General features: G+C 59.0%; 4 protein-coding genes across 4 annotated transcripts; all 4 read left to right on the forward strand.

Moving 5' to 3' along the window:
* Positions 1-1,576: 1,576 nt before the first annotated feature.
* Positions 1,577-8,667, forward strand: ACC1 (acetyl-coenzyme-A carboxylase; the record flags this gene model as incomplete). The annotated part of the gene is made up of 5 exons (XM_066778715.1): positions 1,577-1,649; positions 1,749-1,826; positions 1,880-1,899; positions 1,958-2,128; positions 2,188-8,667. The coding sequence occupies 5 exons, from the start codon at positions 1,577-1,579 to the stop codon at positions 8,665-8,667; spliced, it is 6,822 nt and encodes a 2,273-aa protein (XP_066631152.1).
* Positions 8,668-11,085: 2,418 nt separating this feature from the next.
* SLS55_007296 (uncharacterized protein) lies at positions 11,086-12,333 on the forward strand (the record flags this gene model as incomplete). Its single annotated transcript, XM_066778716.1, has 1 exon — positions 11,086-12,333. The coding sequence occupies one exon, from the start codon at positions 11,086-11,088 to the stop codon at positions 12,331-12,333; it is 1,248 nt and encodes a 415-aa protein (XP_066631153.1).
* Positions 12,334-16,355: 4,022 nt separating this feature from the next.
* On the forward strand, positions 16,356-17,468 carry SLS55_007297 (uncharacterized protein; the record flags this gene model as incomplete). The annotated part of the gene is made up of 1 exon (XM_066778717.1): positions 16,356-17,468. The coding sequence occupies one exon, from the start codon at positions 16,356-16,358 to the stop codon at positions 17,466-17,468; it is 1,113 nt and encodes a 370-aa protein (XP_066631154.1).
* A 5,716-nt stretch (positions 17,469-23,184) lies between these two features.
* Positions 23,185-24,215, forward strand: SLS55_007298 (uncharacterized protein; the record flags this gene model as incomplete). Its single annotated transcript, XM_066778718.1, has 2 exons — positions 23,185-23,190; positions 23,358-24,215. 2 exons carry the CDS (start codon positions 23,185-23,187, stop codon positions 24,213-24,215), a joined length of 864 nt encoding a protein of 287 aa, XP_066631155.1.
* Positions 24,216-24,978: the final 763 nt, after the last annotated feature.

Consider the following 24,978-nt stretch of genomic DNA (forward strand, 5'->3'; position numbering starts at 1 on the left):
TTCAAAACACGGAGTTCGATGCCAAGTCCGACAACGACATGGCGTTGCGGTGGATGTATATGGAGCCAAAGTCGTCAACCAAGCGAAGCTTGTCGAGAAGCCATACGTTGGATATCTGTCAACTCTTTCTGTCTTCGCGAGAAGGGGAGAGTCAGAAGATCTTATCCTATCCTGCGTATAGCGAGCACATGCGCTGACAAAAATGACTAAGCTGACGGAAAGAGCCTTTGTTGAAAAGGGAATAGCGTCATCATACTGGGCTTCAGCTCTGCCCGATCTGGGCGGCTTGAGCGATAAGGCGGGCGCAGGAGCTGTAGGGGCTTCCCGTAAGGGCGGAGCCGGGAGGGCGCAGGTGCATCGGGTGGCTGACAAGGATCAATAGCTGAGTACCAGCCAGGAAGTTATGCTACGGACGGAGAAGAAGAAGGGTAACATTGGATACGCTACGGCCCGAACGCAGCTCTACCCCGACATTTGGGGCGGCTGGACGCTGGAGAGCCCAGTGCACCCGTGATCGACGCGAAAAAAAAAAGAGGCGATTCAAGATCGCGTAGGGTCAGATCAACAATACTAGAGAGCACACTGCGGCTGCGATGTGCAGTCGTAAATACGGATGACTGGGGGCGGAGGCTGCACCGGAGAAAGGTGGGGGTCCGAGTCGGCGTCGGTGGTGTCGCAAATCGAGTCGGCGCCTTGAGCGGCGGACTCAGCCCGCTGCCGGGGCCGAAGGGTCCTGACGAGCACACCCATCGACACAGGGACGGACAGCAGTTGGAGGGCCGGGGTATTTTTAGGTCGGCTTCTGAATGGGGAAGCGACAGCTGCCAGCGCAGATTAGTGCATCTGGAGCAGAGGCGCCCGGCTCGCAGCGGGACGGAGGTGTGCGCGCGAGCGTGTCAAGAGCGATGAGAGAGAGAGAGGCATGAAGGGTCGGTGAGTCGGGTTTTAGCTTGGAGGCGACGATCGATTATTTTGGCGGGCGACGCCTTGTTGAATATTCAACCAGACTACTGGTTGGGGAACGACCGACAGGGCAGCAAGCAGACTTCCGTCCGCCCGCCCCCACAGCGCATCCAGAGCACCATCACGCAGCCACAAATCATAGCCCGATAAGCTCCGCGGTGGGAGATGCGCTGGGGCAATGGCTTGGGGCGATGGGACCGCGGCGCAGAGGATGGGGCGTAAGCAGAGCAGTCTGACGTTTTCGCGGCGTGCGAAATGCGGCTGGCGGAACCCTGCGCGCCGGAGGGAGCTTTGGTCCGTGTTGCGTTGAGTGCTTCGGGCACATCGTAGCCGCTTCGGCTGACTTATAATTCCCAATGGCCGCCGCTCTTCTGGCCCCGAGCTGAACGCCTTTCCTCCACCTGTACTCTGTTTCTCCTCTCACCCTCTCGACCTGCGCGCGAGCTCCGATAGACTGGCATTGGTGGTCGTTGGTTTCTATTTCATTCTCATTCGATACCCCGGATCGCGCCTTCCCCAAGACTAGATAGACGCCGAATTCGCCGTCGCCGCCCCTCCCAAACCCACGCACTACATACATCCCAACCTCGCGCACATACGAAACGAATCCATCATGGGAATATCGGCAGACTCAAGCGCCCAGCCGAACGGGACACCGTCGAGCTGGGCAGCCAAGAAGAACATTGGTAAGCTCCACGACACCGCGCGGGGCGCGCTGGAGGCGACCCGCGCATCGGCGAGCTTCCAGTGTCTGTCCAGCGGCGCAGATTGCTAACCGCCCGCAGGTGAGCACTTCATTGGGCTTAACCACCTCGGAAACGCACCACCTTCGAAGGTGAAGGACTTCGTGGCCAGCCATGACGGTAAGAATCTTCCTCTCAGCGGTGATTTACAACCCAGCTAATCCGCGCGACAGGCCACACCGTCATCACGAATGTAAGCATCGCCGTGCGAGCAGCGGTCGCGCGCGGTAGTCTAACGCAGCTCTTTGCAGGTCCTCATTGCCAACAACGGTATCGCGGCGGTCAAGGAGATCAGATCGGTGCGGAAATGGGCGTACGAGACATTCGGCGACGAGAGGGCAATCCAATTCACGGTCATGGCCACGCCGGAAGATCTGCAGGCGAACGCAGATTACATCCGCATGGCCGACCAATACGTTGAGGTGCGTAGCCAGCCCGAGTGTCGCGTGAGGCTGGCGCAGAGCTGACAGCCGTCCAACAGGTCCCCGGAGGCACCAACAACAACAACTACGCCAACGTCGAGCTCATCGTCGACGTCGCAGAACGCATGGGCGTCCACGCCGTCTGGGCCGGCTGGGGCCACGCCTCCGAGAACCCCAAGCTCCCCGAGTCGCTCGCCGCGTCGCCGAACAAGATCGTCTTCATTGGCCCTCCCGGTTCGGCCATGCGCTCGCTCGGAGACAAGATCTCGTCTACAATCGTTGCCCAGCACGCAAAGGTCCCCTGTATCCCGTGGTCGGGTACCGGCGTGGACCAGGTCATCGTCGACGACGTCGGAATCGTCACGGTGCCCGAAGACATCTACGACCAGGGCTGCACACACTCGCCCGAGGAAGGCCTGGAGAAGGCCAGGTCGATTGGCTTCCCTGTCATGGTCAAGGCCTCGGAGGGTGGTGGCGGCAAGGGTATCCGCAAGGTCGAGTCGGAGGAGAACTTCATTCAGATGTACCGTGCTGCCGCGAGCGAGATTCCCGGCTCGCCCATCTTCATCATGAAGCTGGCCGGCAACGCCCGGCATCTGGAGGTTCAGCTTCTTGCTGACCAGTACGGAAACAACATCTCGCTGTTCGGCCGTGACTGCTCCGTCCAGCGGAGACATCAGAAGATCATTGAGGAGGCGCCGGTGACGGTCGCAAACGCGGAATCGTTCCAACGGATGGAGAAATCAGCAGTGGCGCTGGGTAGATTGGTCGGCTACGTGTCGGCGGGTACGGTGGAATACCTGTACTCGCACGAGGACGATGCCTTCTACTTCCTGGAACTGAACCCCCGTCTGCAAGTCGAGCACCCTACCACCGAGATGGTCTCTGGTGTCAACCTGCCCGCAGCTCAACTCCAGATTGCTATGGGTATCCCTCTGCACCAGATCCGCGACATCCGTCTTCTGTACGGTGTTGACCCCCACTCCGCCACCGAGATCGACTTCGATTTCTCCACCGAGGAGTCTCTCGTCAACCAGCGTAAGCCCAAGCCCAAGGGTCACACGACTGCTTGCCGTATCACCTCCGAGGATCCCGGCGAGGGTTTCAAGCCTTCCAGCGGTACCATGCACGAGCTGAACTTCAGGAGTTCCTCCAACGTTTGGGGTTACTTCTCCGTCGGTACTGCCGGTGGTATTCACAGCTTCTCCGACAGCCAGTTCGGTCACATTTTCGCCTACGGCGAGAACCGCACGGCGTCTCGGAAGCACATGGTCGTTGCGCTGAAGGAACTGAGCATTCGTGGTGACTTCAGGACGACTGTTGAGTACCTGATCAAGCTTTTGGAGACCCCGGCTTTCGAGGACAACACCATCACCACCGGCTGGCTCGATGAGCTGATCTCGAAGAAGCTTACCGCCGAGAGACCTGACCCGATGATCGCCGTCATCTGTGGTGCTGTCCAGAAAGCCCACGTGGCTAGCGAAACTTGCATCACGGAGTACAAGAGGGGTTTGGAGAAGGGTCAGGTTCCGTCCAAGGATGTCCTGAAGACCGTCTTCCCCATCGACTTCATCTACGAGGGCTTCCGCTACAAGTTCACTGCCACCAGGTCCAGCACTGATGCTTACACTTTGTTCATCAACGGCTCGAGGTGCCAGGTCGGTGTCCGCGCTCTGGCGGACGGCGGTCTCCTTGTTTTGCTCGGCGGCAAGTCTCACAATGTCTACTGGAAGGAGGAAGTCGGCGCGACTCGTCTTTCCGTCGACAGCAAGACATGCTTGCTTGAGCAGGAGAACGATCCCACCCAGCTCCGTACCCCCAGTCCTGGTAAGCTCGTGAAGTTCAGCGTCGCCAACGGCGAGCACATCAGCAAGGGCCAGGCCTTCGCCGAAGTTGAGGTCATGAAGATGTACATGCCCCTGATCGCTCAAGAGGACGGTGTCGTCAACCTCATCAAGCAGCCCGGCGCGACCCTCGAAGCTGGTGACATCCTCGGTATCCTGGCTCTCGATGACCCCTCGAAGGTCAAGACCGCCCAGCTCTTCCTTGGCCAGCTGCCCGAATTTGGCCCGCCTCAAATCATGGGTTCCAAGCCTCCGCAGCGCTTTACCTACCTGTACAACATTCTCCTGGACATTCTCAAGGGTTTCGACAACCAGGTCATCATGGGCGACACTTTGAACGAGCTCATCGCTGTCCTTCGTGACCCTGAACTCCCTTACGGTCAGTGGAATGCTCAGGCTTCTGCCCTGCACGCACGCATGCCTCAGAAGCTCGACGCTGCTCTGGAGCAAATCGTGGATCGCGCCCACAGCCGTAATGTCGAGTTCCCTGCCAAGCAGCTCATCAAGAACTTCAACCGCTTCCTTGAGGAGAGTGTTGACCCTGCTGATGCTTCTCTTCTTCGCACTACGCTGGCCCCTCTCCTCGAGATTGCCAACCAGTACATTGAGGGTCTGAAGGCACACGAGTTTGCTGTTATGTCCACTCTCATTGAGGAGTACTCCGCCGTCGAGTACCAGTTCTCTTTCCGTCAGAACAGGGACGAAGAGGTTGTCCTCAAGCTTAGGGATTCGCAGAAGGATGATCTGATTCCTATTGTCTACACCGTTCTCTCCCATACCAGGGTTCAGTCCAAGAACAACCTTCTCCTCGCTATTCTGGATTCCTACAAGCCCAACAAGCCTGGTGTCGGAAACGTTGCCAAGTACCTGAAGGACCCTCTCCGCAAGCTGACCGAGCTCGAGTCCAGGGCCACCGCGAAGGTGGCCATCAAAGCTCGTGAGGTCTTGATCCAGTGCGCTATGCCTTCCCTTGAGGAGCGTACCTCTCAGATGGAACACATCCTCCGCACGTCCGTTGTCGAGTCCAAGTACGGCGAGAGTGGCTGGGACCACAGGGAGCCTGATTTCGATATCATCAAGGAAGTTGTTGACTCGAAGTACACTGTCTTCGATGTCCTTCCCACTTTCTTTGCTCACTCTGACCCTTATGTCGCTCTGGCTGCTCTTGAGGTTTACACGCGCCGCGCCTACCGTGCGTACCAGCTCAAGCAGATCGACTACCACATCGAGACCGAGGCTCCCTACGTCCTCTCTTGGGACTTTGCCCTCCGCAAGGTTGGCGAATCCGAGTTTGGCCTCCCGGTCGAGTCTTCTCACCCGTCTACGCCTTCGACTCCCAGCGGTGAGCAGAGCTCTTTCTTCGGCAAGCGTATTCACTCGATCAGCGACATGAGCTACTTGCGCCGTGGCACGGAGGGTGAACCCACCCGCAAGGGCGCGGTTGTACCCATTCCCTTCCTTGAGGACGCTGAGGAGTACCTGATGCGTGCTCTTGAGGCCTTCCCCACGGTTGGTTCGACCAAGAAGCGGGCTTCCAGCGGCAACAACGGCCTGATTGCCGATCTTGCTGGCAAGCGCAAGCCGGCTCCCAGGCTTGAGAGCGAGGACGAGCTTACTGCCGTCTGCAACGTTGCCGTCAGGGACGCTGAGAGCTTTGATGACAACGAGATTCTGAGCCGTATTACTCCTATCGTCAACGACTACAAGGAGGAGCTTCTGGCCAGGCGTGTGCGTCGTGTCACGTTCATCTGCGGTCACAAGGATGGCACTTACCCCGGCTACTACACCTTCAGAGGTCCCCTCTACGATGAGGACGCCAGCATCCGTCACATCGAGCCTGCTCTTGCTTTCCAGCTGGAGCTTGGACGCCTGAACAAGTTCAACATCAAGCCCGTCTTCACTGAGAACCGCAACATCCACATTTACGAGGCTGTTGGCAAGGGCGCGGAGAACGACAAGAGGTACTTCACGCGTGCTGTCGTTCGTCCGGGCCGTCTCCGGGAGGGTATCCCCACCGCCGAGTTCATGATCTCCGAGGCTGATAGGCTCATGAACGACATCCTGGACGCTCTTGAGATCATTGGCAACAACGGTTCTGACATGAACCATATCTTCATCAACTTCTCCACTGTCTTCCCCTTGCAGCCTCAGGATGTTCAGGAAGCTCTTGGCAACTTCCTCGACAGGTTCGGTCGCCGTGCTTGGAGGCTCCGTGTCACCGGTGCTGAGATCCGCATCATCTGCACCGACGAGCATGGCGAGCCCTATCCTCTGCGCGTGGTCATCACCAACACTGCTGGCTACGTTGTCGACGTTGAGCTGTACGCCGAGAAGAAGTCTGAGAAGGGTGGCCAGTGGCTCTTCCACAGCATTGGCGGCACTACCAAGATCGGCGCGATGCACCTGCGTCCCGTCTCCACGCCCTACCCCACCAAGGGTGCTCTCCAGCCCAAGCGCTACAAGGCCCACATCATGGGCACTCAATACGTCTACGATTTCCCTGAGCTGTTCAGGCAGGCTATTGAGAACTGCTGGCATCACTCCACCGCCAAGGTCCAGGCGCTCAAGGAGAAGCAGCCCGTCAAGGGAGAGTGCATCGAGTACAACGAGCTTGTTCTCGACGACAACGACAACCTGGCCGAGGTCAACCGCGAGCCGGGTGCCAACACCATCGGCATGGTGGGTTGGATCGTCACGGCCAAGACCCCCGAGTACCCCAAGGGCCGCAAGTTCATCATCATCTCCAACGACATCACCTTCAAGATCGGTTCATTCGGTCCGGCCGAAGACAAGTTCTTCCACAAGTGCTCTGAACTTGCCCGCAAGCTTGGGATTCCTCGCATCTACCTGTCTGCCAACTCCGGTGCCCGCATCGGTATGGCTGAGGAGCTGATCCCGCACTTTTCCGTCGCCTGGAATGACGCTTCCAACCCTGAGAAGGGCTTCAAGTATCTCTACATCACCGAGGAGAAGAAGAAGGCCTTCGATGAGGGCGACAGGCGCGAGGTCATCACCGAGGAGATCCAAGACGAGGGTGAGACCAGGCACAAGATCACGACCATCATTGGTGCTGAGGATGGCCTTGGTGTTGAGTGTCTGCGTGGCTCCGGTCTCATCGCTGGTGAGACTTCCAGGGCCTACGAGGATATCTTCACCATCACCCTGGTCACTTGCCGTTCCGTTGGTATTGGTGCCTACCTTGTCCGTCTTGGCCAGCGTGCCATTCAGATCGAGGGCCAGCCCATCATCCTTACTGGTGCTCCCGCCATCAACAAGCTGCTCGGCCGTGAGGTCTACACCTCTAACCTGCAGCTCGGTGGCACTCAGATCATGTACAAGAACGGTGTCTCGCACATGACTGCCTCGGACGACTTCGAGGGTGTGTCCAAGATCGTCCGCTGGCTGTCTTACATCCCGTCCAGCAAGGGTCAGCCCATCCCGCTGTCCCCCACTGCCGAGCACTGGGACCGCGACATTACCTACTACCCGCCGCAGAAGCAGCCTTACGACGTCAGGTGGCTCATCGCTGGTAAGGAGGACGAGGAGGGCTACCTCTCGGGTCTCTTTGACCGTGGCTCCTTCGAGGAGTCTCTCAGCGGCTGGGCTAAGACCGTTGTCGTCGGTCGTGCTCGCCTGGGCGGTCTCCCTGTCGGTGTCATCGGTGTCGAGACGCGTGCTGTTGAGAACGTCATTCCTGCCGATCCCGCCAACCCCGACTCCATCGAGCAGGTCACGTCGGAGGCTGGTGGTGTCTGGTACCCCAACTCGGCTTTCAAGACGGCCCAGGCAATCAAGGACTTCAACAACGGCGAGCAACTTCCGCTGTTCATCCTTGCCAACTGGCGTGGTTTCTCGGGTGGTCAGCGCGACATGTTCAACGAGGTGCTCAAGTACGGCTCCTACATCGTCGACGCTCTCGTCAAGTACGAGCAGCCTGTCTTCGTCTACATCCCTCCGTTCGGCGAGCTCCGCGGTGGTTCGTGGGTCGTCGTGGACCCGACCATCAACCCCAAGTTCATGGAAATGTACGCCGACGAGGACTCGCGCGGCGGTGTCCTCGAGCCCGAGGGAATCGTCGGCATCAAGTTCCGCCGGGACCGCCAGCTCGAGACGATGGCGCGCCTGGACCCGACGTACGGCGAGCTCAAGCGCAAGTTCGCCGACAGCAGCCTGTCCAAGGAGGAGCAGCAGAAGGTCAAGGCGGAGATGACGGAGCGCGAGCAGCTGCTGCTGCCCGTGTACGGCCAGATCTCGCTGCAGTTCGCCGACCTGCACGACCGCGCGGGCCGCATGGCAGCCAAGGGCGCGATCCGCATGCCGCTGCGCTGGCAGAACGCGCGCCGCTTCTTCTACTGGCGCCTGCGCCGCCGCATCAACGAGGAGTACATCCTCAAACGCCTGGCGGTGTCGGACTCGGGCGCCATCAGCCGCCGCGAGGCCCTGGCGCAGCTCGCCGCGTGGTCGGCCGTCGACGACTTCGACAATGCCGACCAGGCCGTCGCCGAGTGGATCGAGGGCAACCGCAAGGAAGTCGCGGCGAAGGTCGAGGCCCTCACGCGCGAGACCACGGCGTACCAGGTCGCCGAGCTGGTCAGGAAGGACCGCGAGGCGGGCTTGAAGGGCGTCTTGGCGGCGTTGGAGACGCTGCCGACGGGCGAGAAGGAAGAGTTGTTGAAGAGGTTGGCGGCTGCGTAAAAGAGTGTGCTGTATACCTACTATATTGGTCTCATCAGGTGTTTTCGTTTGGCGCTGGCGGTGGCAATTGCTGGTTCAGCCCTTTTTTTGTTTCTTTCATGTGTTCATGATGGGTACACGGTTTTTTTCTGGGTTATGTTTCGCTGCTGGTTTGCTTTTCCCTTTTCCCATGTTCACACACATTTTACGGTTTGGTGATCTCTTATTGAGAGAGATTATTCCGAGATTTTTTCTTCTTCTCGACTATGGGATTGCAACACAAAAACAAAACGCGCGTACACATAGATGTAACTAATGATGGGCAAATATGATATTACGTCTCTGAACAACAAGAACGAGAAATGTTTGTCGACTTTGTCGTGTGATTATCGTTCGAACCTTCTTCCAGTATCGTTCAGTGGTGAGAAAGATGGGGGGTATAATTCCAGATGTGTTCCTTTCTGCACCGGCGCGACTTTTAGTCATGCAAATTCCTCATCACGTATCTCTCTCTTTCCGCGGCTTCGAACATGCATTCGGAGCTCCCGTCCATACTTTAGCTAGTTTCATCAATTCACGACGACCGGTCAGAGAGACAACTTTCTTCCCACCCCCAAATCTCAGGAGGTGCGACGGCGATGTGGAAGTAGTGGGGAAAGGGTCTCGACCATAGGTAGCAGGGAATAGCGTGATGTGGTGATGATATATGCGGGGATCTTTCTTCTTTCTTCATGTCTGACGGACCCACCACTCACTCACTCACTCGCCCGGCTCGGCCGTGACGACGGACGGACGGACGGGCTGGCTGCCCCTCTTTCCTGTTTCGTTCGTCGGTTGTCTGTATGTAGTAGGGTCTGACCGGGGGGGATCTTTCTGGAGCTATCGCCCTTCCCGTGAAGTCCCGGATGACAATTTGTCATTTTGGGGAGGAGAACAGACATGGGCTAGGGCTGCTGGGCTTTTAGTGGTGGTTTTGGTGGTTTCGGTGGTGGTGGTGGGGTTGTTGTCAGCTTAATCTTTGCCGATGTCACCCGCCATGTGTGTGCATGTAACGTGATGAAACGATTATTCCTTTTTTTTTTTGGGCGGCGGCGGTGGTTCCCACTTTCACGACGTACAGGGACATGCTGAGCATGCGCGCGCGGAGCGGGGAAGGGGGATTGCCGGCCGATGCGAGCGATTGCGATCTTCGAAATCTCTAGTGTTCGAGACCGTTCCTGAGTAGTCCGACTGCCCCGCTGTCTCATGCAGGTCACACACACACGCGCGCCTCTTTTTTTTGTCCCCTTTGGATTTCTCGCATTTCCCCGCCGCGCTGCCGCCGCAGGGGAAACGGGAGAGATGGTTTGGTGCCTGGGTGAGCGGAAGAAGTGCAAGGCATGAGCAGAATCATACCAATCCTTGTTGAACGGATCGACGGCGTGGTGCTGGGGGAATTGTTCTCACGACGCGCCTTTTTTTTCTTTTTGTTTTCTTCGCTTTACATACCCCTCATGACGGACAGTTTTCTTCGCTGGTGGCTGGAGACATGGAAGTGGGGGGGATGGAGGGCCCTGCATGAACGACCAGTCGGCGGCACAGGCTGCTGCGGCGCAGGCGGCGGCTGGCGCGTTGCGCGATATGCACGCGTCAGCCAGGATTCAACAAAATCAAGCCACGATTGTTGTTCTCGAACTGACCGGTCGCCGGCAAGTGGATCTCGCATGTGGAGCGGCCTTCGATGCGCGCAACGCTTGATCCCATTGGCGGGGGAGGCGGGAGTGGGTGAGGGAAGGGAGGGAGGCTTTTTCTGGAAACTCTGTCGACACTTTGCGCGCACATCGCGGCACGGCTGCCGGCCCACTGCCGCCCAGCTCAGCCAGCCCGTTGCATGCCGTCATGGCGAGCTTGGCTGGCCGTATAAGAAGGAAGTTTGAGTGTGAGGGGCTTGGTCGTGGGTTCAGCTGCTCATCAACACCTAACCAAACACACCGCGTACCCGGCGAGCACACAACCCCAACCGTCCGCACCTTCCGACTTTGGACTTCGATGGCAACGGAGAGCCCGACCTCATTACCACGAACGACGACGACGACGACGGCAAAGGAAACAGCAGCAGCGATGCCGTGGCTTCCCAAACGGTGAACGACCGGCGACCCTTGCTCATTTCCGTCCGCTCCGACTCTCCTCTCCTCTCCGGCATATTCCCATCGCAGAACATCTTCGTTACCAGGCTTCATCACGGTCATTATTTACGAACTGCTGCCCGCCATCGCCATCACTACGAATATACACGCATAGCAGCGGGAAACGCCAACACCATCACACGAACCCATCACTGCTCCAAACATCCACCGAAAGCCCTCCCCCCGCTCGCAACAGCTTCCGACCAACCCGGTGGTCCCGCTTTTCGAACTCTCCAGGCGCCCATTTCAACCCAAGGACCACGGCCACACCACCATGTCTCGCTCCGTCGACTACTGCCCGAACAGCCACGCCTCCTCCACAGGCGACGACTGCGACGCACAACACCAGCACCGCATCTCCCACATGAAGCGCCACGACTCCGTCCTCGACGGCGACAGCCCTTCCCCCTCCTCCTCCTCCTCCTCCTCCTCCTCCTCCTCCTCCGACCCCCCTGCACCACCACCGGCCGCTCAAGAAGGTGGCATCAGCGTCGGCGCGTCCCGCAGAAAGAACAAGAACAAGAACAAGAACAAGAAGACCGCCGCCGCCGCCGCCGCCGCCGTCCTGCCCCTCGACCGCCCTCCCCCCTGGCTCGCCGCCGACGCGCCACCGCTGCCGCTGCCCCCCGTCCGCTTCGTGCGGACGTTCGGCCAGGACATGGGCCGCCGCCTCCTGGACGACGACGACGACGACGACGACGTGATGCGTTTCCGCGTCCCCGGCGCTGTTCGCTTTACGTGTGGGAAATGGATGCCCGAGGGGAGTTGTGGAGGAGAGGAGGAAGAGGAGGAGGAGGGAGAAGAGGCTACCTACGGCAAGGCGAGGGAGTCGGTGGGTGCTTGGGCCGCTACTACTGCTGCCGCTGCGGCTTCTCGCCCATCGTCGAGGCCATGGCGGCTGCAGCGGCGGCGGCGGTGCGCGGTGTGCAGACGGCGGCGGCGGTTGCTGCTGCTGCTGCTGCTGCGGCAACGGCGTCGCGATTCGCTCTTCGACGACGAAGAAGAAGAAGAAGACGATGACGACGATGACGACGACAAAATCGAGGAGGACGCGGACGCCGTCGTCGTCGCCGGGCTGCTGCGGGGCGGCGGCGCGCAGGCGTCGAAGCCAGAGGCGGCGTGGGTAGAGTACGACCCCACGTTCGACCAGCTCGTCGACGATATCATGCGGCTGCACGACTCGTTCCGGCGCCAGCTGAGCCTTCCCCTAATGGACCCGGACCACGACGACAGCCCGCCCCGGTCGCCGCCGACCGAGGAGGACTGGGACGCCGACGACGAGTGGGACCTCGTGGACGAGCGCCAGCACGAGGAGTACGCCCGCGACCTGCTCGGCGCCGCGTACGAGGCCAACCGCCGCGAGACGGAGCCCGCGCCGGTGGATCCGGGTGGTCCGCGAGAGGGCGGCCCCGAGGCTAGTTTTGATTGGCATCGCCAGGGCGGCTCGAGGTGGTGGCGGAATGAGGAGTCGGATAGCGATTCGGATCCTGGTATTGTTATCAGGCTGCCGCCGAACTGGTGATTTGGGGGTGCCGCCAGTTGTGCTAGGGGTCGTTACGTTCGTTGGCCCGTCCGTTGATATGGCTGGCCTGTTAAATGCGGCATTATTGCTACTTTCTCACTTTCCCCCGGCGGAACTTGTTGTCTGTAGCGGCGTGCGTGGGCGATTAGACTCGATTAGAGAGGATTGACACAATGTTTGGGACCGACTGACTGTTCATACGTTCGTACCCATGCGTGATTTGGTTAATGTTGTGTTGTGTTGTGTTTTTCGTTCTTGCAACGGGCGGTTTATATCGACATCAAACCTTCCTCCTCCCCAAGGGCTTACTCGCGCCTACACTTATGAGGTATACGAGCACTGGACATCTTCAGAACAGCAAGGAGACCGACCGATTTGAAACCATACTGGACCGACGAAGAAAATTTTCCAAAACAGGGTCTTTCGTAACCAAAGTAGAACAGGAGCCTGACCCATGTCACCAACATGAAGACAAAACTAAAGCACAAGGCTCCTCCCGCTTTTTTTTTCTTTCTTTTTTTTCACTTCTGCCCGGCACTTGGTTGCAAAGAAAAAGGCCCAGCGCTCGCCCCTCCATCCATCCGTCCATCACCGCGAAACAAAACGACCAAACCTGCCATGGGTCCAGATATCATCCCAGAGTGCACCACCACCACCCCCCACCAATCATCACGACCCTCGAGCCAACGCTGGAGATATATCCCAAGACCAGGCGGCGAGAAAGAAAAAGAAGACGAAGAAGAGGAGGCAGCAATCGGGCAGGCGTCGTGTTTTGCTACGACGATGATGGTGGACGCGCCTGGCGGCGGCGGCGGCAGCGCTGAGATGATGGAGGTGGTACCGAGGCAGCAGAGCGGGTCGGATTCGAGAGGGGAATGGGAATGTCTTGGTGGCAGTGGCGTGACTGCTGCTGCTGCTGCTGCTGCTGCTGCTGCGTCCGATGACGACGACGAGGAGGAGGATGATGATGATGAAGAAGTTGGACCTGGGACTAGCCACCTCTATGGTCCTCCCCTCTCCTCGGCCTGCCAGTCGCACCCCGTCGCATTATCACCACCTCTACCGCGGAAATCACCAAGACGACCACAACCACCACCAACATCGACCATACCGTCTCCACCTAAAGCGTTCGGCGGCAGCAGCAGCGGCGACGGTGATGACAGGTGCGCGAAAGGTGCCGTGGTGGCGGCCGCTGGCGTTAGCGCCGTTAGTGGGAGGAGGGGGAAGGGGAGCAGGATACCGATCATGAAGCGGCGCGGCGGCGACGGCGGCGGTTATACTGCTGGAAACAACGGCGAGAACGCTGCTGCTGATGCTCTGTCGCCGTCGGCGCTACTAGCACTACTGCTAGCACCACCATCAGCACCACCACCACCAATACCGCCAGCACCCGCAGCACCACCACTACCACGAGGAGCAGAATCCCGATTGCGTCACCCGCGGATGATGGAGACGATACGGGAGGAAGGGGAGGAGGAGCACGGAAAAGGGGAAGGATGGACGAGTGTTCGCGTTCATCCGCGGCCTACAACCGTTCAGCAACAGATGCAGAAGCAGAGGCAGAAGCAGAATCAGCGGCCCACCAACCCCCAAGCCCCTCATCGTCGTCCTCAGCGGGGCCGCCGTGAGCAGGAAAGTGATATAACGTGGGGCGAGTGGACGTTCGCTACGGGGCTGATAGTCGCGGCGACCTTCATACTGGGTGTGGTGTATGTCTTGGGGGGCGGGGAGTGAGTGAGAGAGGTTGGACTGGAGGGGAAGGGAGGGGGGTTTTGGTTGGTACGGACGGTCGGGTGGATGCATGGGTGGAGCTTTGTCTTGCGGCGTGTATATGATTTGGTGGAATGGGAGTGATGCGTCCCGTTGATGGAGAGTCGACACGAAAGATCTGATTGGTATATGGTATTGATGCTGGCCGAGGTCGCGGTCATCTACTACAACTGGTCCTTCCGTATCACATCGTAGCACGCTCCATCTACATCAGGCTGCCTGCAATCTTTTGCCGTTGAAGCATTGTCTGTCGCGGGACACGGAAGTAGTAAACCTCCTACAGCCTGTTGTGTCGTGGAGCTCATTGTACTGCGCCTCAGCGTCTGAGATGAGAAAGGAGTACACGTGGTCAACTACGCAAGAACGAAGTTAGTCTGGGAGCTACTGTAGACCGTATCGGGTAAGCGAAATGATGGAGGGATTTCGGAATAGGAAATAGAGCGAGGGCCGTGAGACGAATCAAAGAAATCAATATATCGATAAGATCGGAGCCGAAGCGTAAGTGAAATGGTCGGTAGATCCCGAGTTGCCCGTGCTTCCAATAGACGATTCATTGTTGCCAAGAAGAGGGAGGGTATCGTTTGCTTCCCGAGTCATTAAAAAAATCCCGCCAGCAGTAAGATCCCAGAGCCCGTTGTAATTAGATGGCGTCGGTGTTGCTTCTCCGCTCAAACATGTTGCCTCATGTCTGGTACGTTCGTTACCAGACGGACGCCGATTTCCGCCCTAACCTTCTCGAATAACCTTAAACCGCATAACCTCAACAACCCCCTCCCCATCTCCACATCCACGCGAACAAAAATACGCTTAGCCCCCCCACCTCATTTCCCTACCTACTCCTTCCTCGCGCCATCCATCTTCACCTCGAACAGATCTTTCGCCAATTTCCGCACGCCCTCGTCCTCGACGCGCGCCAGCGCCTCCCCGATCGCCTCGACCGTCCCCGGCCTCAAGCCGTCGGGGTGCCGACTGTACAGGTCGATGCCGGCGGGCGTAAACAGCGTCTTGGCGAAATACGTGACGACCCACTGCCTCCTTTCGGGCGCCTGCACCTGCGCGCCACCCACCGCCTCAGCCGCCTGCCCGCCATCTCCCTCGTCTCCGTACCCGAGCACCTCCCACCGACTGCTCGCAATCACCAGCCACCCCTTCCCGCGCCAGTCCCACGCCCAGCCCGCGCAGTCGGCGGCGGGCGTGTCGACGCCGTGGACGGATTTCAGCTTGTCGTCGGAGGCGAGCTTGTTACCGTCGAGGGCTTGGTACTCGACCAGGTCGTCGATCTTCGTGCTGTCGGCGACGGGCGTGTAGGTGATGGTGACGTTGCGCTTGGAGCGCCACATGGGCAGCGTGCTGTGCGTGACGTGCCATTTGCCCTGCAGCCAGGCGGGCGCGGGGACGGGCTGCGCGGGCTGCACGCCGGCCGGGTCGACGGCGGTGGTGATGGGCGGGTGGAGGGTGATGTTGGGGTGGTGGTGGTCGGACATGGCTGTGTGGTAGGTGTGGTGTGGGATGCGTTCCCGGGATTGTGGGTCGGCGAATACGTGCGTGGGGTGGAGCTGGAGGCGAAGGCGGCCGGGGTGGCTGACGGCTCGAGCGGGCTGTGGTGGTAGAATGTGGGTATCGTATTCTTGGGAGAGAAGAGGGCGCCGTTTTTGTGGAATGCTGCTGTTTGGGTACGAGGCTGGCGGCGGCCGGGCGTGCGGGCTGAACAGGGCTGGGCTAGGTGGTGACGCCAGACGCAGGGGCTGCGGCGAGAGGCCGGCTCACACAGGCTCGTGGCTGCTGGGGCGACGCGGCTGAGTGGTGGTGGTGCTCGGGCTGGGGTGTGGGGCCAATGATTTGCACGCGACCCTTTCCTTCTGGAAAAAGACGGGGGCCTTGGGGCTGCAACCCGCGATGCCTGCTGCGACAAGTCCCCAAGGCCGAGACGTTTTGGCGCTGCCTCATCGCAACTCATGCATCGGCACGGCAACGTCGCGCGCGCGGCTGGGGGCTCGGCGACGACTTGGAGCTTGGGCGGTGGCCGCGGCGCTGACGACGCGCGGATGCTAGGCTGCGTCAGGCCCGTTGCCAGCCTGCTAGCGGGGCAGTGCAGTCGACAAAAATATAGCAGCCCACCCTGAGTAAGACATCCACTTGGCCACCCAATCTGCAGTTAAAGGCCTCCGCAGTCCGTCCTGACCTGAATTTGTTATCCGTTTGTATTTCCTGCCACTCGCTATTTGCTTCCACTTCCCAAAGAAAGCGTCAATATGATCTTCAGAAACCTCGCCCGCGCAGCATCTCTGCTCGCCCTCTCGGCCTCGGCCCAAACCGTCTGCAACAATGCAGCCTCTCTATGCGACAAGACGTACGGCAACGTCACGCTTCTGGGCGCCCACGACAGCGCCTTCGTCTCCGACTCGTCGACCAGCTACTCCAGCTCCGGCAACCAGTACTACAACTCCACCGTTCAGCTCAACGCCGGCGTGCGTCTCCTGACCGCCCAAGTCCACCACTACACCGACGACAACGCCGACGAATGGCATCTGTGCCACAGCTCGTGCACCCTTCTCGACGCCGGCAAGCTTTCCGACTGGCTCGCCGAGATCAAGACCTGGATGGACGCCAACACCAACGACGTCGTCACCCTCCTGCTCGTCAACTCGGACGACGCCTCGGCCTCGGTGCTGGCCTCGGAATTCAGCACCTCGGGCATCGACGACTACGCCTACACCCCCGAGTCCACCACCCAGGCGCCCTCGGAGTGGCCCACGCTGCAGACCATGATCTCCAACAACACGCGGCTGGTCACCTTCGTGGCCTCGCTGTCCGCCTCGTCCAACACCGCCGCCCCCTACCTCCTCGACGAGTTCACCTTCGTGTACGAGAACGCGTACGACAACACGTCGCCCAGCAACTACAGCTGCGAGCCCGACCGCCCCACCGCGCTCAAAGGCGACGCCGAATCCGCCGCCTCGGGCGACCGCCTCTTCCTCATGAACCACTTCCTGTACGCGTCGTCGGCGTTCGGCATCGAGAGCCCCAACACCACCTACCTCGAGACGACCAACTCGCCCAACACGACGGGCGTCGCCGAGGGCTCCCTGGGCGCGGCCGCCGCCGAGTGCAGCAACACGTACGGCAAGGCGCCGTGGGCCGTGCTCGTCGACTTTTTTAATGTCGGCCCCGCCATCGAGACGGTCGACAACCTCAACGGCGTGGCCGGCGCCACGAGCGGCCGCGCCGCCGTCAGCGAGGAGAAGGTGACGGAGAGCAACGATCCGACGACCAGCTCTGCCGGCGTCGCGAGCTTCGGGTCGCCGAGGGGCGGTGCCGCGGTGGCCGCGGTGGTGGGTGTGGTTGTCGCCGTGATGGCGCTGTAAAAGGGGATGGGAGGTTGAGTTTTACGTTTTTTCTCCCTTCTTCTTCTCCCTTCTGTTCTCTTGACGGTTACGAGGTCATGACGCTCCTTTCTTCATCTTTGGATTGTGTTTTTTTTTTCTGTACTTTTACATCGTCTTCCATCGGATTGTCACGAGAAGCGAATGGGCCCTGGTCTATGCATAGCCTACGGCGTTTAGATTCTTGTTTTTGGGATAAATTCTCTAGTTGCATAGCGTAGATCGGGCAAAATTGGTCATTGGAGAGGAGGAAATTGGAATTTGGGATATCATAGCAACGCGCATACAAGCGCACATATTCGAAGCGAAGCGACCGAGGAGTCACGAGGGTTTCAATACCAAGCTTTCAGAGACCGAACAACACTTGCAAACTGTGCACGTCGCAAAGTGAAGAAGTGAGAAGAGGGAAAATATGGTAATTAGCGCATGCTAGCTTACCCAGCAAAAGAAGAGAGGGAGAGAAAAAAAAAACATACGCGTCCTCTCAGCTCATGTCCACGCAATGCCAATTAGCCAAGCCACGCGTGTGAGACCAACAAGACTTTGATATGAACGGTCCGCATCTGAAATTTTTGACGGTGGTCAAAGAGCACATTGCCGCGCCGTCTTCCGCGCGTCGACGAGCTAAGCTTTTTTGATGGGTGAGTGTCCCTGGCAGCATTGCAGCCCTGGCACGTCGATCAAACGTCGCGCATCGTGCAACTGCCGAAGATCCAATGGCCGGGACCCACTCACTCCCAGACATTGCGGGGAAGATTCGTTACACAAGATACGACGACAAGTGTAGTAGAGTAAAATGAGCGGTAGCCGGCGTATGCCTCAGACTATTGAAATATGCGAGAAATGTAGATACTATATCGCTGCTTCGTAAAATTGTGTAGCTAGTGTTAAACAGACAGCCAGTGGGAAAGCAATGTGTTCTCTCAGTGAAGGAGTGACAATGAGACCGAGTCAAACAGGTTCCGAGAAAAGCACTACAGGGAGGCGAAGGATTACTGAATGGAATGAAAGTTCAGGGAGACTATTCTGACGTGCTCGCGTCAAAAGCCATCATTGCAGCCATCGCAGAGTTGACGTGAGTAGGGTTGAGGAAACCCCCTTCATCGACAGCCGCGGACCTGGCCGTTGTGACAATGTTCTTGATCTGCCTTCCGTTCAAATTTTGTGACGCCAAATGATCCATGTAATCATCGTCCCACCACATTTGCATATCTGGAGTTGTCTTCAATATGAATGTCCTCCACAACTCGCGGCGCGAGTCGATACTTAACGCGGGATAGTGAATGGCAATGTGGATTCGCGACCGAAACGCCTCATCGATGACGCGTACTCTGTTCGTAGTGAGGAACAACATGCCCTTAAAGTACTCAAGCATGCGGAAGAACACTGTGGCAAGCAATCAGTGGTCTATGAACGGTGCGCTCGACGTTTGCTTACCTGGAACTACAGCGTTTCGCTTCAAGTCATGATTTCCACGGTTTTCCTGAGTGACATGTCAATAAAAGATCTCTCCGAACTGCACCACAAGCCGAGGAAAAGAACAACTTACCGGCAGTGAGGGTCTTTCCAACTCCCGGAACACCGTGCAGGAGGAAGATGATGCCTTTTCCTTTCCCGGAGATGATGTCGTCGAAAGAGGAGTGTCTGTCAGCGTGATTCTTCATGACTGGAGAGATCATTAGCTTCTGGTCCAGGGGAAGAATGAGCTGATCGAAAGCGCCAGCGTGGAACTCGATAGCTTAGATGTTGTCATCATCGAGCTAAGCCTACTGCTTATTACTGAAGGAGTATGCTGGAATGGCATGCGTGCAGGTCATCAGAGTGGCCTCATCCATTTCGAAATGCTCTTTATCCTCCGGGTCGTGTGCCTCAGCGCGCCCACAATCGAGTACGATCCTCGAAAGGGCAGGCATATACCCAATCTGTCCCAACACTGCTCGAGATCTGAACATCTTTGTCGAGAGCCGGGAGACATTCTACCGAACGATCCTTGGTAATCACTGTGCATCTGGGGCCGCAGACGGAAGTCGACGGTATGCTGACCAGAACGATCTAGAGAATTTGGAGAAATGGGTGTACCTTCAGCCTAAGAATACTCTCTTGGGTATTCGCTCCCAACTCCTCAACCGCACTTGGAAGGATGGACATGGCATAGAGGGTGTTATGGGATGTATATTGGTTCGAAAATTTTTGAGGGAACGACGGGCATCTATTACTTCGCTCTCCGCTAGAAGCACCGTAAAAATCGGTTGCGGTCCACTAGAAAGACTCAAGTGATTGTGCGGTGCAGGGCCACGAAGTGTTGCTGGCAGGGAGATTCGAGCCAAAAAAAAAAAAAAAAAAAGTGTTTGAGAGAAGCTCTATAGAAGTGCAATAAAGACAGCATCATCCTCTAGCCATCAGGCACAATACATACAACCGTCGTTGCCGCCACGCGCACTCAAATCGCCGTTGCGCTCATGTAAATCCGGCACTCAAACCACCACGCTAACCAAAATCGAAAACTCAACACCACGCTAACCATATCCGGCGCAACATCTCCCCAATCCAAATTGAACGGCAAAACCTCGGCCGAGACCGGCGCGCCCGAGCCAAGAATAGGCCCTCGGACACCTCACGGTCGCATCATGCTCATTCCAACGCTCATCGCCTCCCAACGACTCCCGACGCCACCACGACGACGACGCGTCGACGACCGACACACACACACACGACAATAAATTTTCCCTCTTACCCGACGACGACGACGACGACGACCACGACGACACATGGACATAGCCTTCTTCGACCCGGACCGCTCGCACGCGGACCACCTGCGCGCCGCGCTCGAAGCGACCGTCGCCGCCGACGCCCGGCGCGCGGCAAGATACGCCGGCATCGACATCGACATCGTCAACGCCAACGTCAACGACGATGACGACGGCGACGACGACTGCCACCGCTTGCTGTGGCCGCGCGGCACCACGCCGGACGACGTGCGCGCCGCGTACGACGAGCGCCTGGATGCTGCGATGAGGGAGTTGCGGGAAGCGACGGCGGAGTCGGAGGAGGAGGAGGAAGCGGGGGGTTGTGTGCAGCCGTTGCCGAGGGTTGCCGCTGGTGGTGGGAAGGGGTGGGAGAGGAAGGGGGAGTTGGTGACGCCGCCGTCGAGTGGGGATGAGGGGGAGGGGGAGGGGCGGTTGGGGAAGAGGAAGAGAGGGTGTGGTGGGGAGGAGGAGGCGTGTGAAGGCGGTGGTGGTGCGAAGAGGATGCGTGTGGATACGGACATCGCGAGGTGAGTGGCGATGGTTGTCCGTGCTCTTGTTTGAGAGGCGTGCTGACGGTTTTTTTTGCGATAGGTTTGGCCGGCATCTTGCCACGCCGCAGTATTCGCCAAAGAGGAGGTCGCATGCGTCTAGACGGATCCTGAGGGGACGGATGTGCAACACGCATGCGATGACGACTCGGTCGAAGGCCAGGAAGAGTGGGAGTTCGGGGTGAAGGAAGGACTTGACCTGGTTGTTTGAATCACTATTACCGCCCCATGGTCAACCCGAATCAGCCACCGCATCCCTCGGGTTTCTGGAGAGCAACGGTCACATGCCTATTTCCCTGCTTGTCATCATCCACCCGCGTTGATTGACAGCCCGGAAGTTGAAATGATGGGACTGACTGCGACGAGATGGATACGACGCCCGCTATCGCAGCATGTTCACCACGTACCACGTACCACTGGCCTTGAGGCAAAGACTCCCAAAAGACCACGTGTGTTCGCGCCCGGTTCGCGAGCACTGGCGGCTGGAATGCCGCCTCATCGTGCCTCGGATCTACTGGCCCTCCATCTGATGTACCAAGTAACCCAGTTCGAGGTTGTTCATGCTCTTGTGTATTTAGCACACGGGGGGTACGACCCACGGCTTTTTCAAGGACTTCTGCTCGAAACAGCTGCACAAGAAGCGTTGGTCAACTCGAAGGGCATTCATACCTCGTGGAGAGATGGAGAAACACAAGCTTTTGCGGGCCCAGCAAATACGGAAAGCGGCGAGGGGGAAAGGAAAAATGCAACAAGTCGAGGTGTTTGGGAGGCTCTGGATGCATAGTTACTCATAACCATGTGCACTTGAGCGAAAATGACAGCTCTTCCGTCGTTCACATTTCTTTGGGACGTGGCGCTGAGGAAGACGCTTGGAAACATTTTGGGGGAGGGGGATGTACGAATGAAGAAGCTACTACTATATTGTCTGAAGCGCAGCCCAAGTCCACCATGCTTGGTTTCAGGTTGGGTAAAGGGCAGATTGATTAACCTGGAATGGTCGGAATCTGGAATCAATTCATAGTTGCGTCCTGTATGCATGCGGGTCCCGTTCTTGCGAGTTCTGCATCTCATTGATTCTCGTCACACGTCTGTCTGTTCATCGCCGCAACGATACACCACGCTTCCTACTTTCACCTATGCTCCATTTAGACTGATCATGGCGGGTTGCTGCCTGAAATCGGTGAGCTTAGGTAACCAACGGTGTGGAATTCGATTGGCCAGAAACCCCCGCACCCCATGTCGCTCATCCGCCGCCTTGTGGCCTCAAAACAACATGAACACAGACCATCCCCACATCAACCTTATTACCAAAGCTACTCTAGACGCCTTCTCATGCACGACCCCACGCATCCTCAACCAGCCAGCCTCACGCCGACTGAAGCCGATGAATCTTCCACCTCGTCGCACCATACCGTCAGCACCGACACGGATCAGCCCCCAGCCACACAGCCCTCGGACTCATGTGACTGTTTCGCCCACCTGCGGCCCGCCAACCTGGAGGCCTGCCTCGCCTTCGACGAGGTGGCGTCCGAGATTAAGAACGCGCCGGACGCGTTTCCCTACCACCGCAACTTCATCTCCATCGAGACCATCGTTCCGCTCGGCTCGCTGCAGCACCCACCGCGGCCAGCTGGTGACAGTGATGACGACGACGATGGAGAGGATCCGCCGCTGAGCCAGAGCCAGAGCCAGAACCAGTCCGGCTTCTTCCCGCCGCAGGCCAGCGCCACCGAGACGGAGACGGACGAGGAGACGGCGACGCAGGACCCGCGCCTCGTCTGGACGGGCCACTACCGCTTCTCGCTGGACGCGCCGCTCGAGCTGCCGCCGCTGGGCTGGCGCGTCGGGTCAGGGCGGTGGAAGAAGAGCAGCAAAGCAGCGAATCCATCATCCACCACGTCCGCTCCTCCCACGCCGGCGCGCAGCCACGGCGGCGTCGATTTGCTGCTGGCCAAGACGCGGGTGCCGGCGTCGGGGCTGGCGGGGCTGCACGCGCGCTTCGCCTTCGAGCGCAACGGCGCCTTCATGCTGACGGTCGAGAACCCGCGGCGGCCGGTCGTGGTGCTCGGCGACGAGAGCTTCGATGCGGGCGGGCGCGTGCTGGCCAAGCCGCGCTGCCGCATCGGCCTCGGAAACCTGGCGTACGTCTTCGAGTACGTCGTGCGCAGCGGCGGGCCCGACAGGGAGCGCGCGTTCCAGCAGCGGCTGGGCCGGTTCCTGCGCGAGACGTTCAGGGATCAGAGGGGGGGCCAAGCGACGCCGCCGCGCGAGCTGCTGGCGAGCCCGGCCGAGGCGGACCATCCGCTGTGCGACTGGCTGATCAGGGGGACGGTGGGGAGGGGCGCGTTCGGGACGGTGACGGCGGCGAGGCATCGGGTGACGGGGCGGATCGCGGCGGCGAAGATGGTGGTGCGTACGCAGAGGAGCGTGCGGGAGTGCATGAGGGAGATTGACATCTGCGCGAAGGTGCCCGAGCATGTAAGCCGCTGCCCTCTGCATTCAGTTCTAGAAAAAAGACAGACAACCCATCCTGATGGCAAAGACACGGCTGCTAAGAAAAAGCCCGGTGCGAACAGCCCAACCTCTCCACCCTCATCGACACCATCTACGAACGCGGCGAGCGCTGGTACACGGGCCCGCGCCCCGAACGCGTCTGGCTCATCTCCACCCCCTTCGTCCGCGACACGCTCGCCGCCCACATCCAATCCTCGCCCTCTGCCTCCTCCCCATCATCGTCCGCGGCGCCGCCGCCAGTCCTCACCGGCCTCCCCCCGCAACTCCTCCACCTCCGCCTCCACCTCTTCCACCAGCTCCTCTCCGGCCTCGCCCACCTTCACGCCCACGGCTTCATCCACCGCGACATCAAGCCCGCAAACATCGGCATCGTCTCCATGCCCCCCATCTCTTTTTCTCCTTCCTCCTCCCACCCCCACTCCCTCGCCGCCCCCCGCGTCGTCATCCTCGACTTCGGCCACGCCATCCACGCGCCCCGCGCCTCCCCGCGCCCCGGCGCCGTCGGCACCGTGCCCTACCTGGCGCCCGAGATGGAGCGCGCCGCGTACGGACCGGGCGTCGACGTGTGGGCGCTCGGCGTCGTGGGGTGGCAGCTGTTCGTCGACAAGGCGTTGCCGTGGCGGCGGGTAATACCCGAGGAAGAAGGGGGCGGCGGTGCCGGTGCGTGGAGGGGGCGCGTGGAGGCGTTGAAGCGGGATCGGGTGCATGGGGGAGAAGGGAGTGTGTATGGGTTGCTGTTGGGGATGTTGGAGTGGGATGAGGCAGAGAGGGTGGGGGCGGCGGAGGCGGTGGGGCATAAGTGTTTTGGGAGGGTGAGGGAGGAGGGGGAGAGGGTGGAGAGAGCGAGGGGGAAAGAAGGGATGGGGACGGGGACGAGGAAGAGGGTGAGGAGGGGGTCGTTGGAGGGTGGGGAGGGGTAGGTAGATGTGCTGTGGGATCACGAATTATGTATAGAATCTATAATGACGGTAGAACTATCGCTGCTTCGAAATACAGGGGCTCCGCTAGGATGTCGATTCACGAGGGGTGACCATACTAACCCTGGAAACGTCGCGATGAGAGTTTGAAGTTGATCAACTGGAACCTTCTGCTGCACCGACATGAGTACGAGGTTTGGAGCAATTCGTACGGTCCAGAGTCTGAAGTCACTTGCATTGGCATCACTTCAGAAACAACACGAATTCCGGCATGCCCGCAGCCTCGCCCTCCATGACACCATGCACATAGCAATCGCCAACGACAGTGCGCCACCTGCGAGCAGGATGCAGCCCACTGCCAGAGGCAGAAAACCCCATTTCCTTCGGCCCAGGGCCGTCCAGTGGTCGGAAAACGAACGGAACCTTGCTGCCGCCCGGGATCCAGACATCGTCACCTGGTTCGATGTTGGACGGGCCAAACCCCACCAGATTGTCCCTCGTGATGAAGAACCTGCGGTTGAAGACGTGGCATCCCATGTCCGATAGCAGTTGGTCGCGAATGCTGCCCGGAAGATCGTCCTGGGGAAAGAACACGAACGTCTTCAGATTCTCCATGTCTTGACGGGTGGGATGCCGCTTTCTCCCGTCCGAGGCTTCGGACATGCAGCAATTCCCGAAGATGGTTCGCCAGAATGCCTCTCGGTTGTCGATGGAGCCATTCGGGCCTCGGGTGGTGTCTGGACAGGCTGGATATGTCTCCGCCTTT

The sequence above is a fragment of the Diplodia seriata genome, assembly GCF_021436955.1.
Source record: "Diplodia seriata strain FDS-637 chromosome Unknown scaffold_7, whole genome shotgun sequence".
NCBI lineage: Eukaryota > Fungi > Ascomycota > Dothideomycetes > Botryosphaeriales > Botryosphaeriaceae > Diplodia > Diplodia seriata.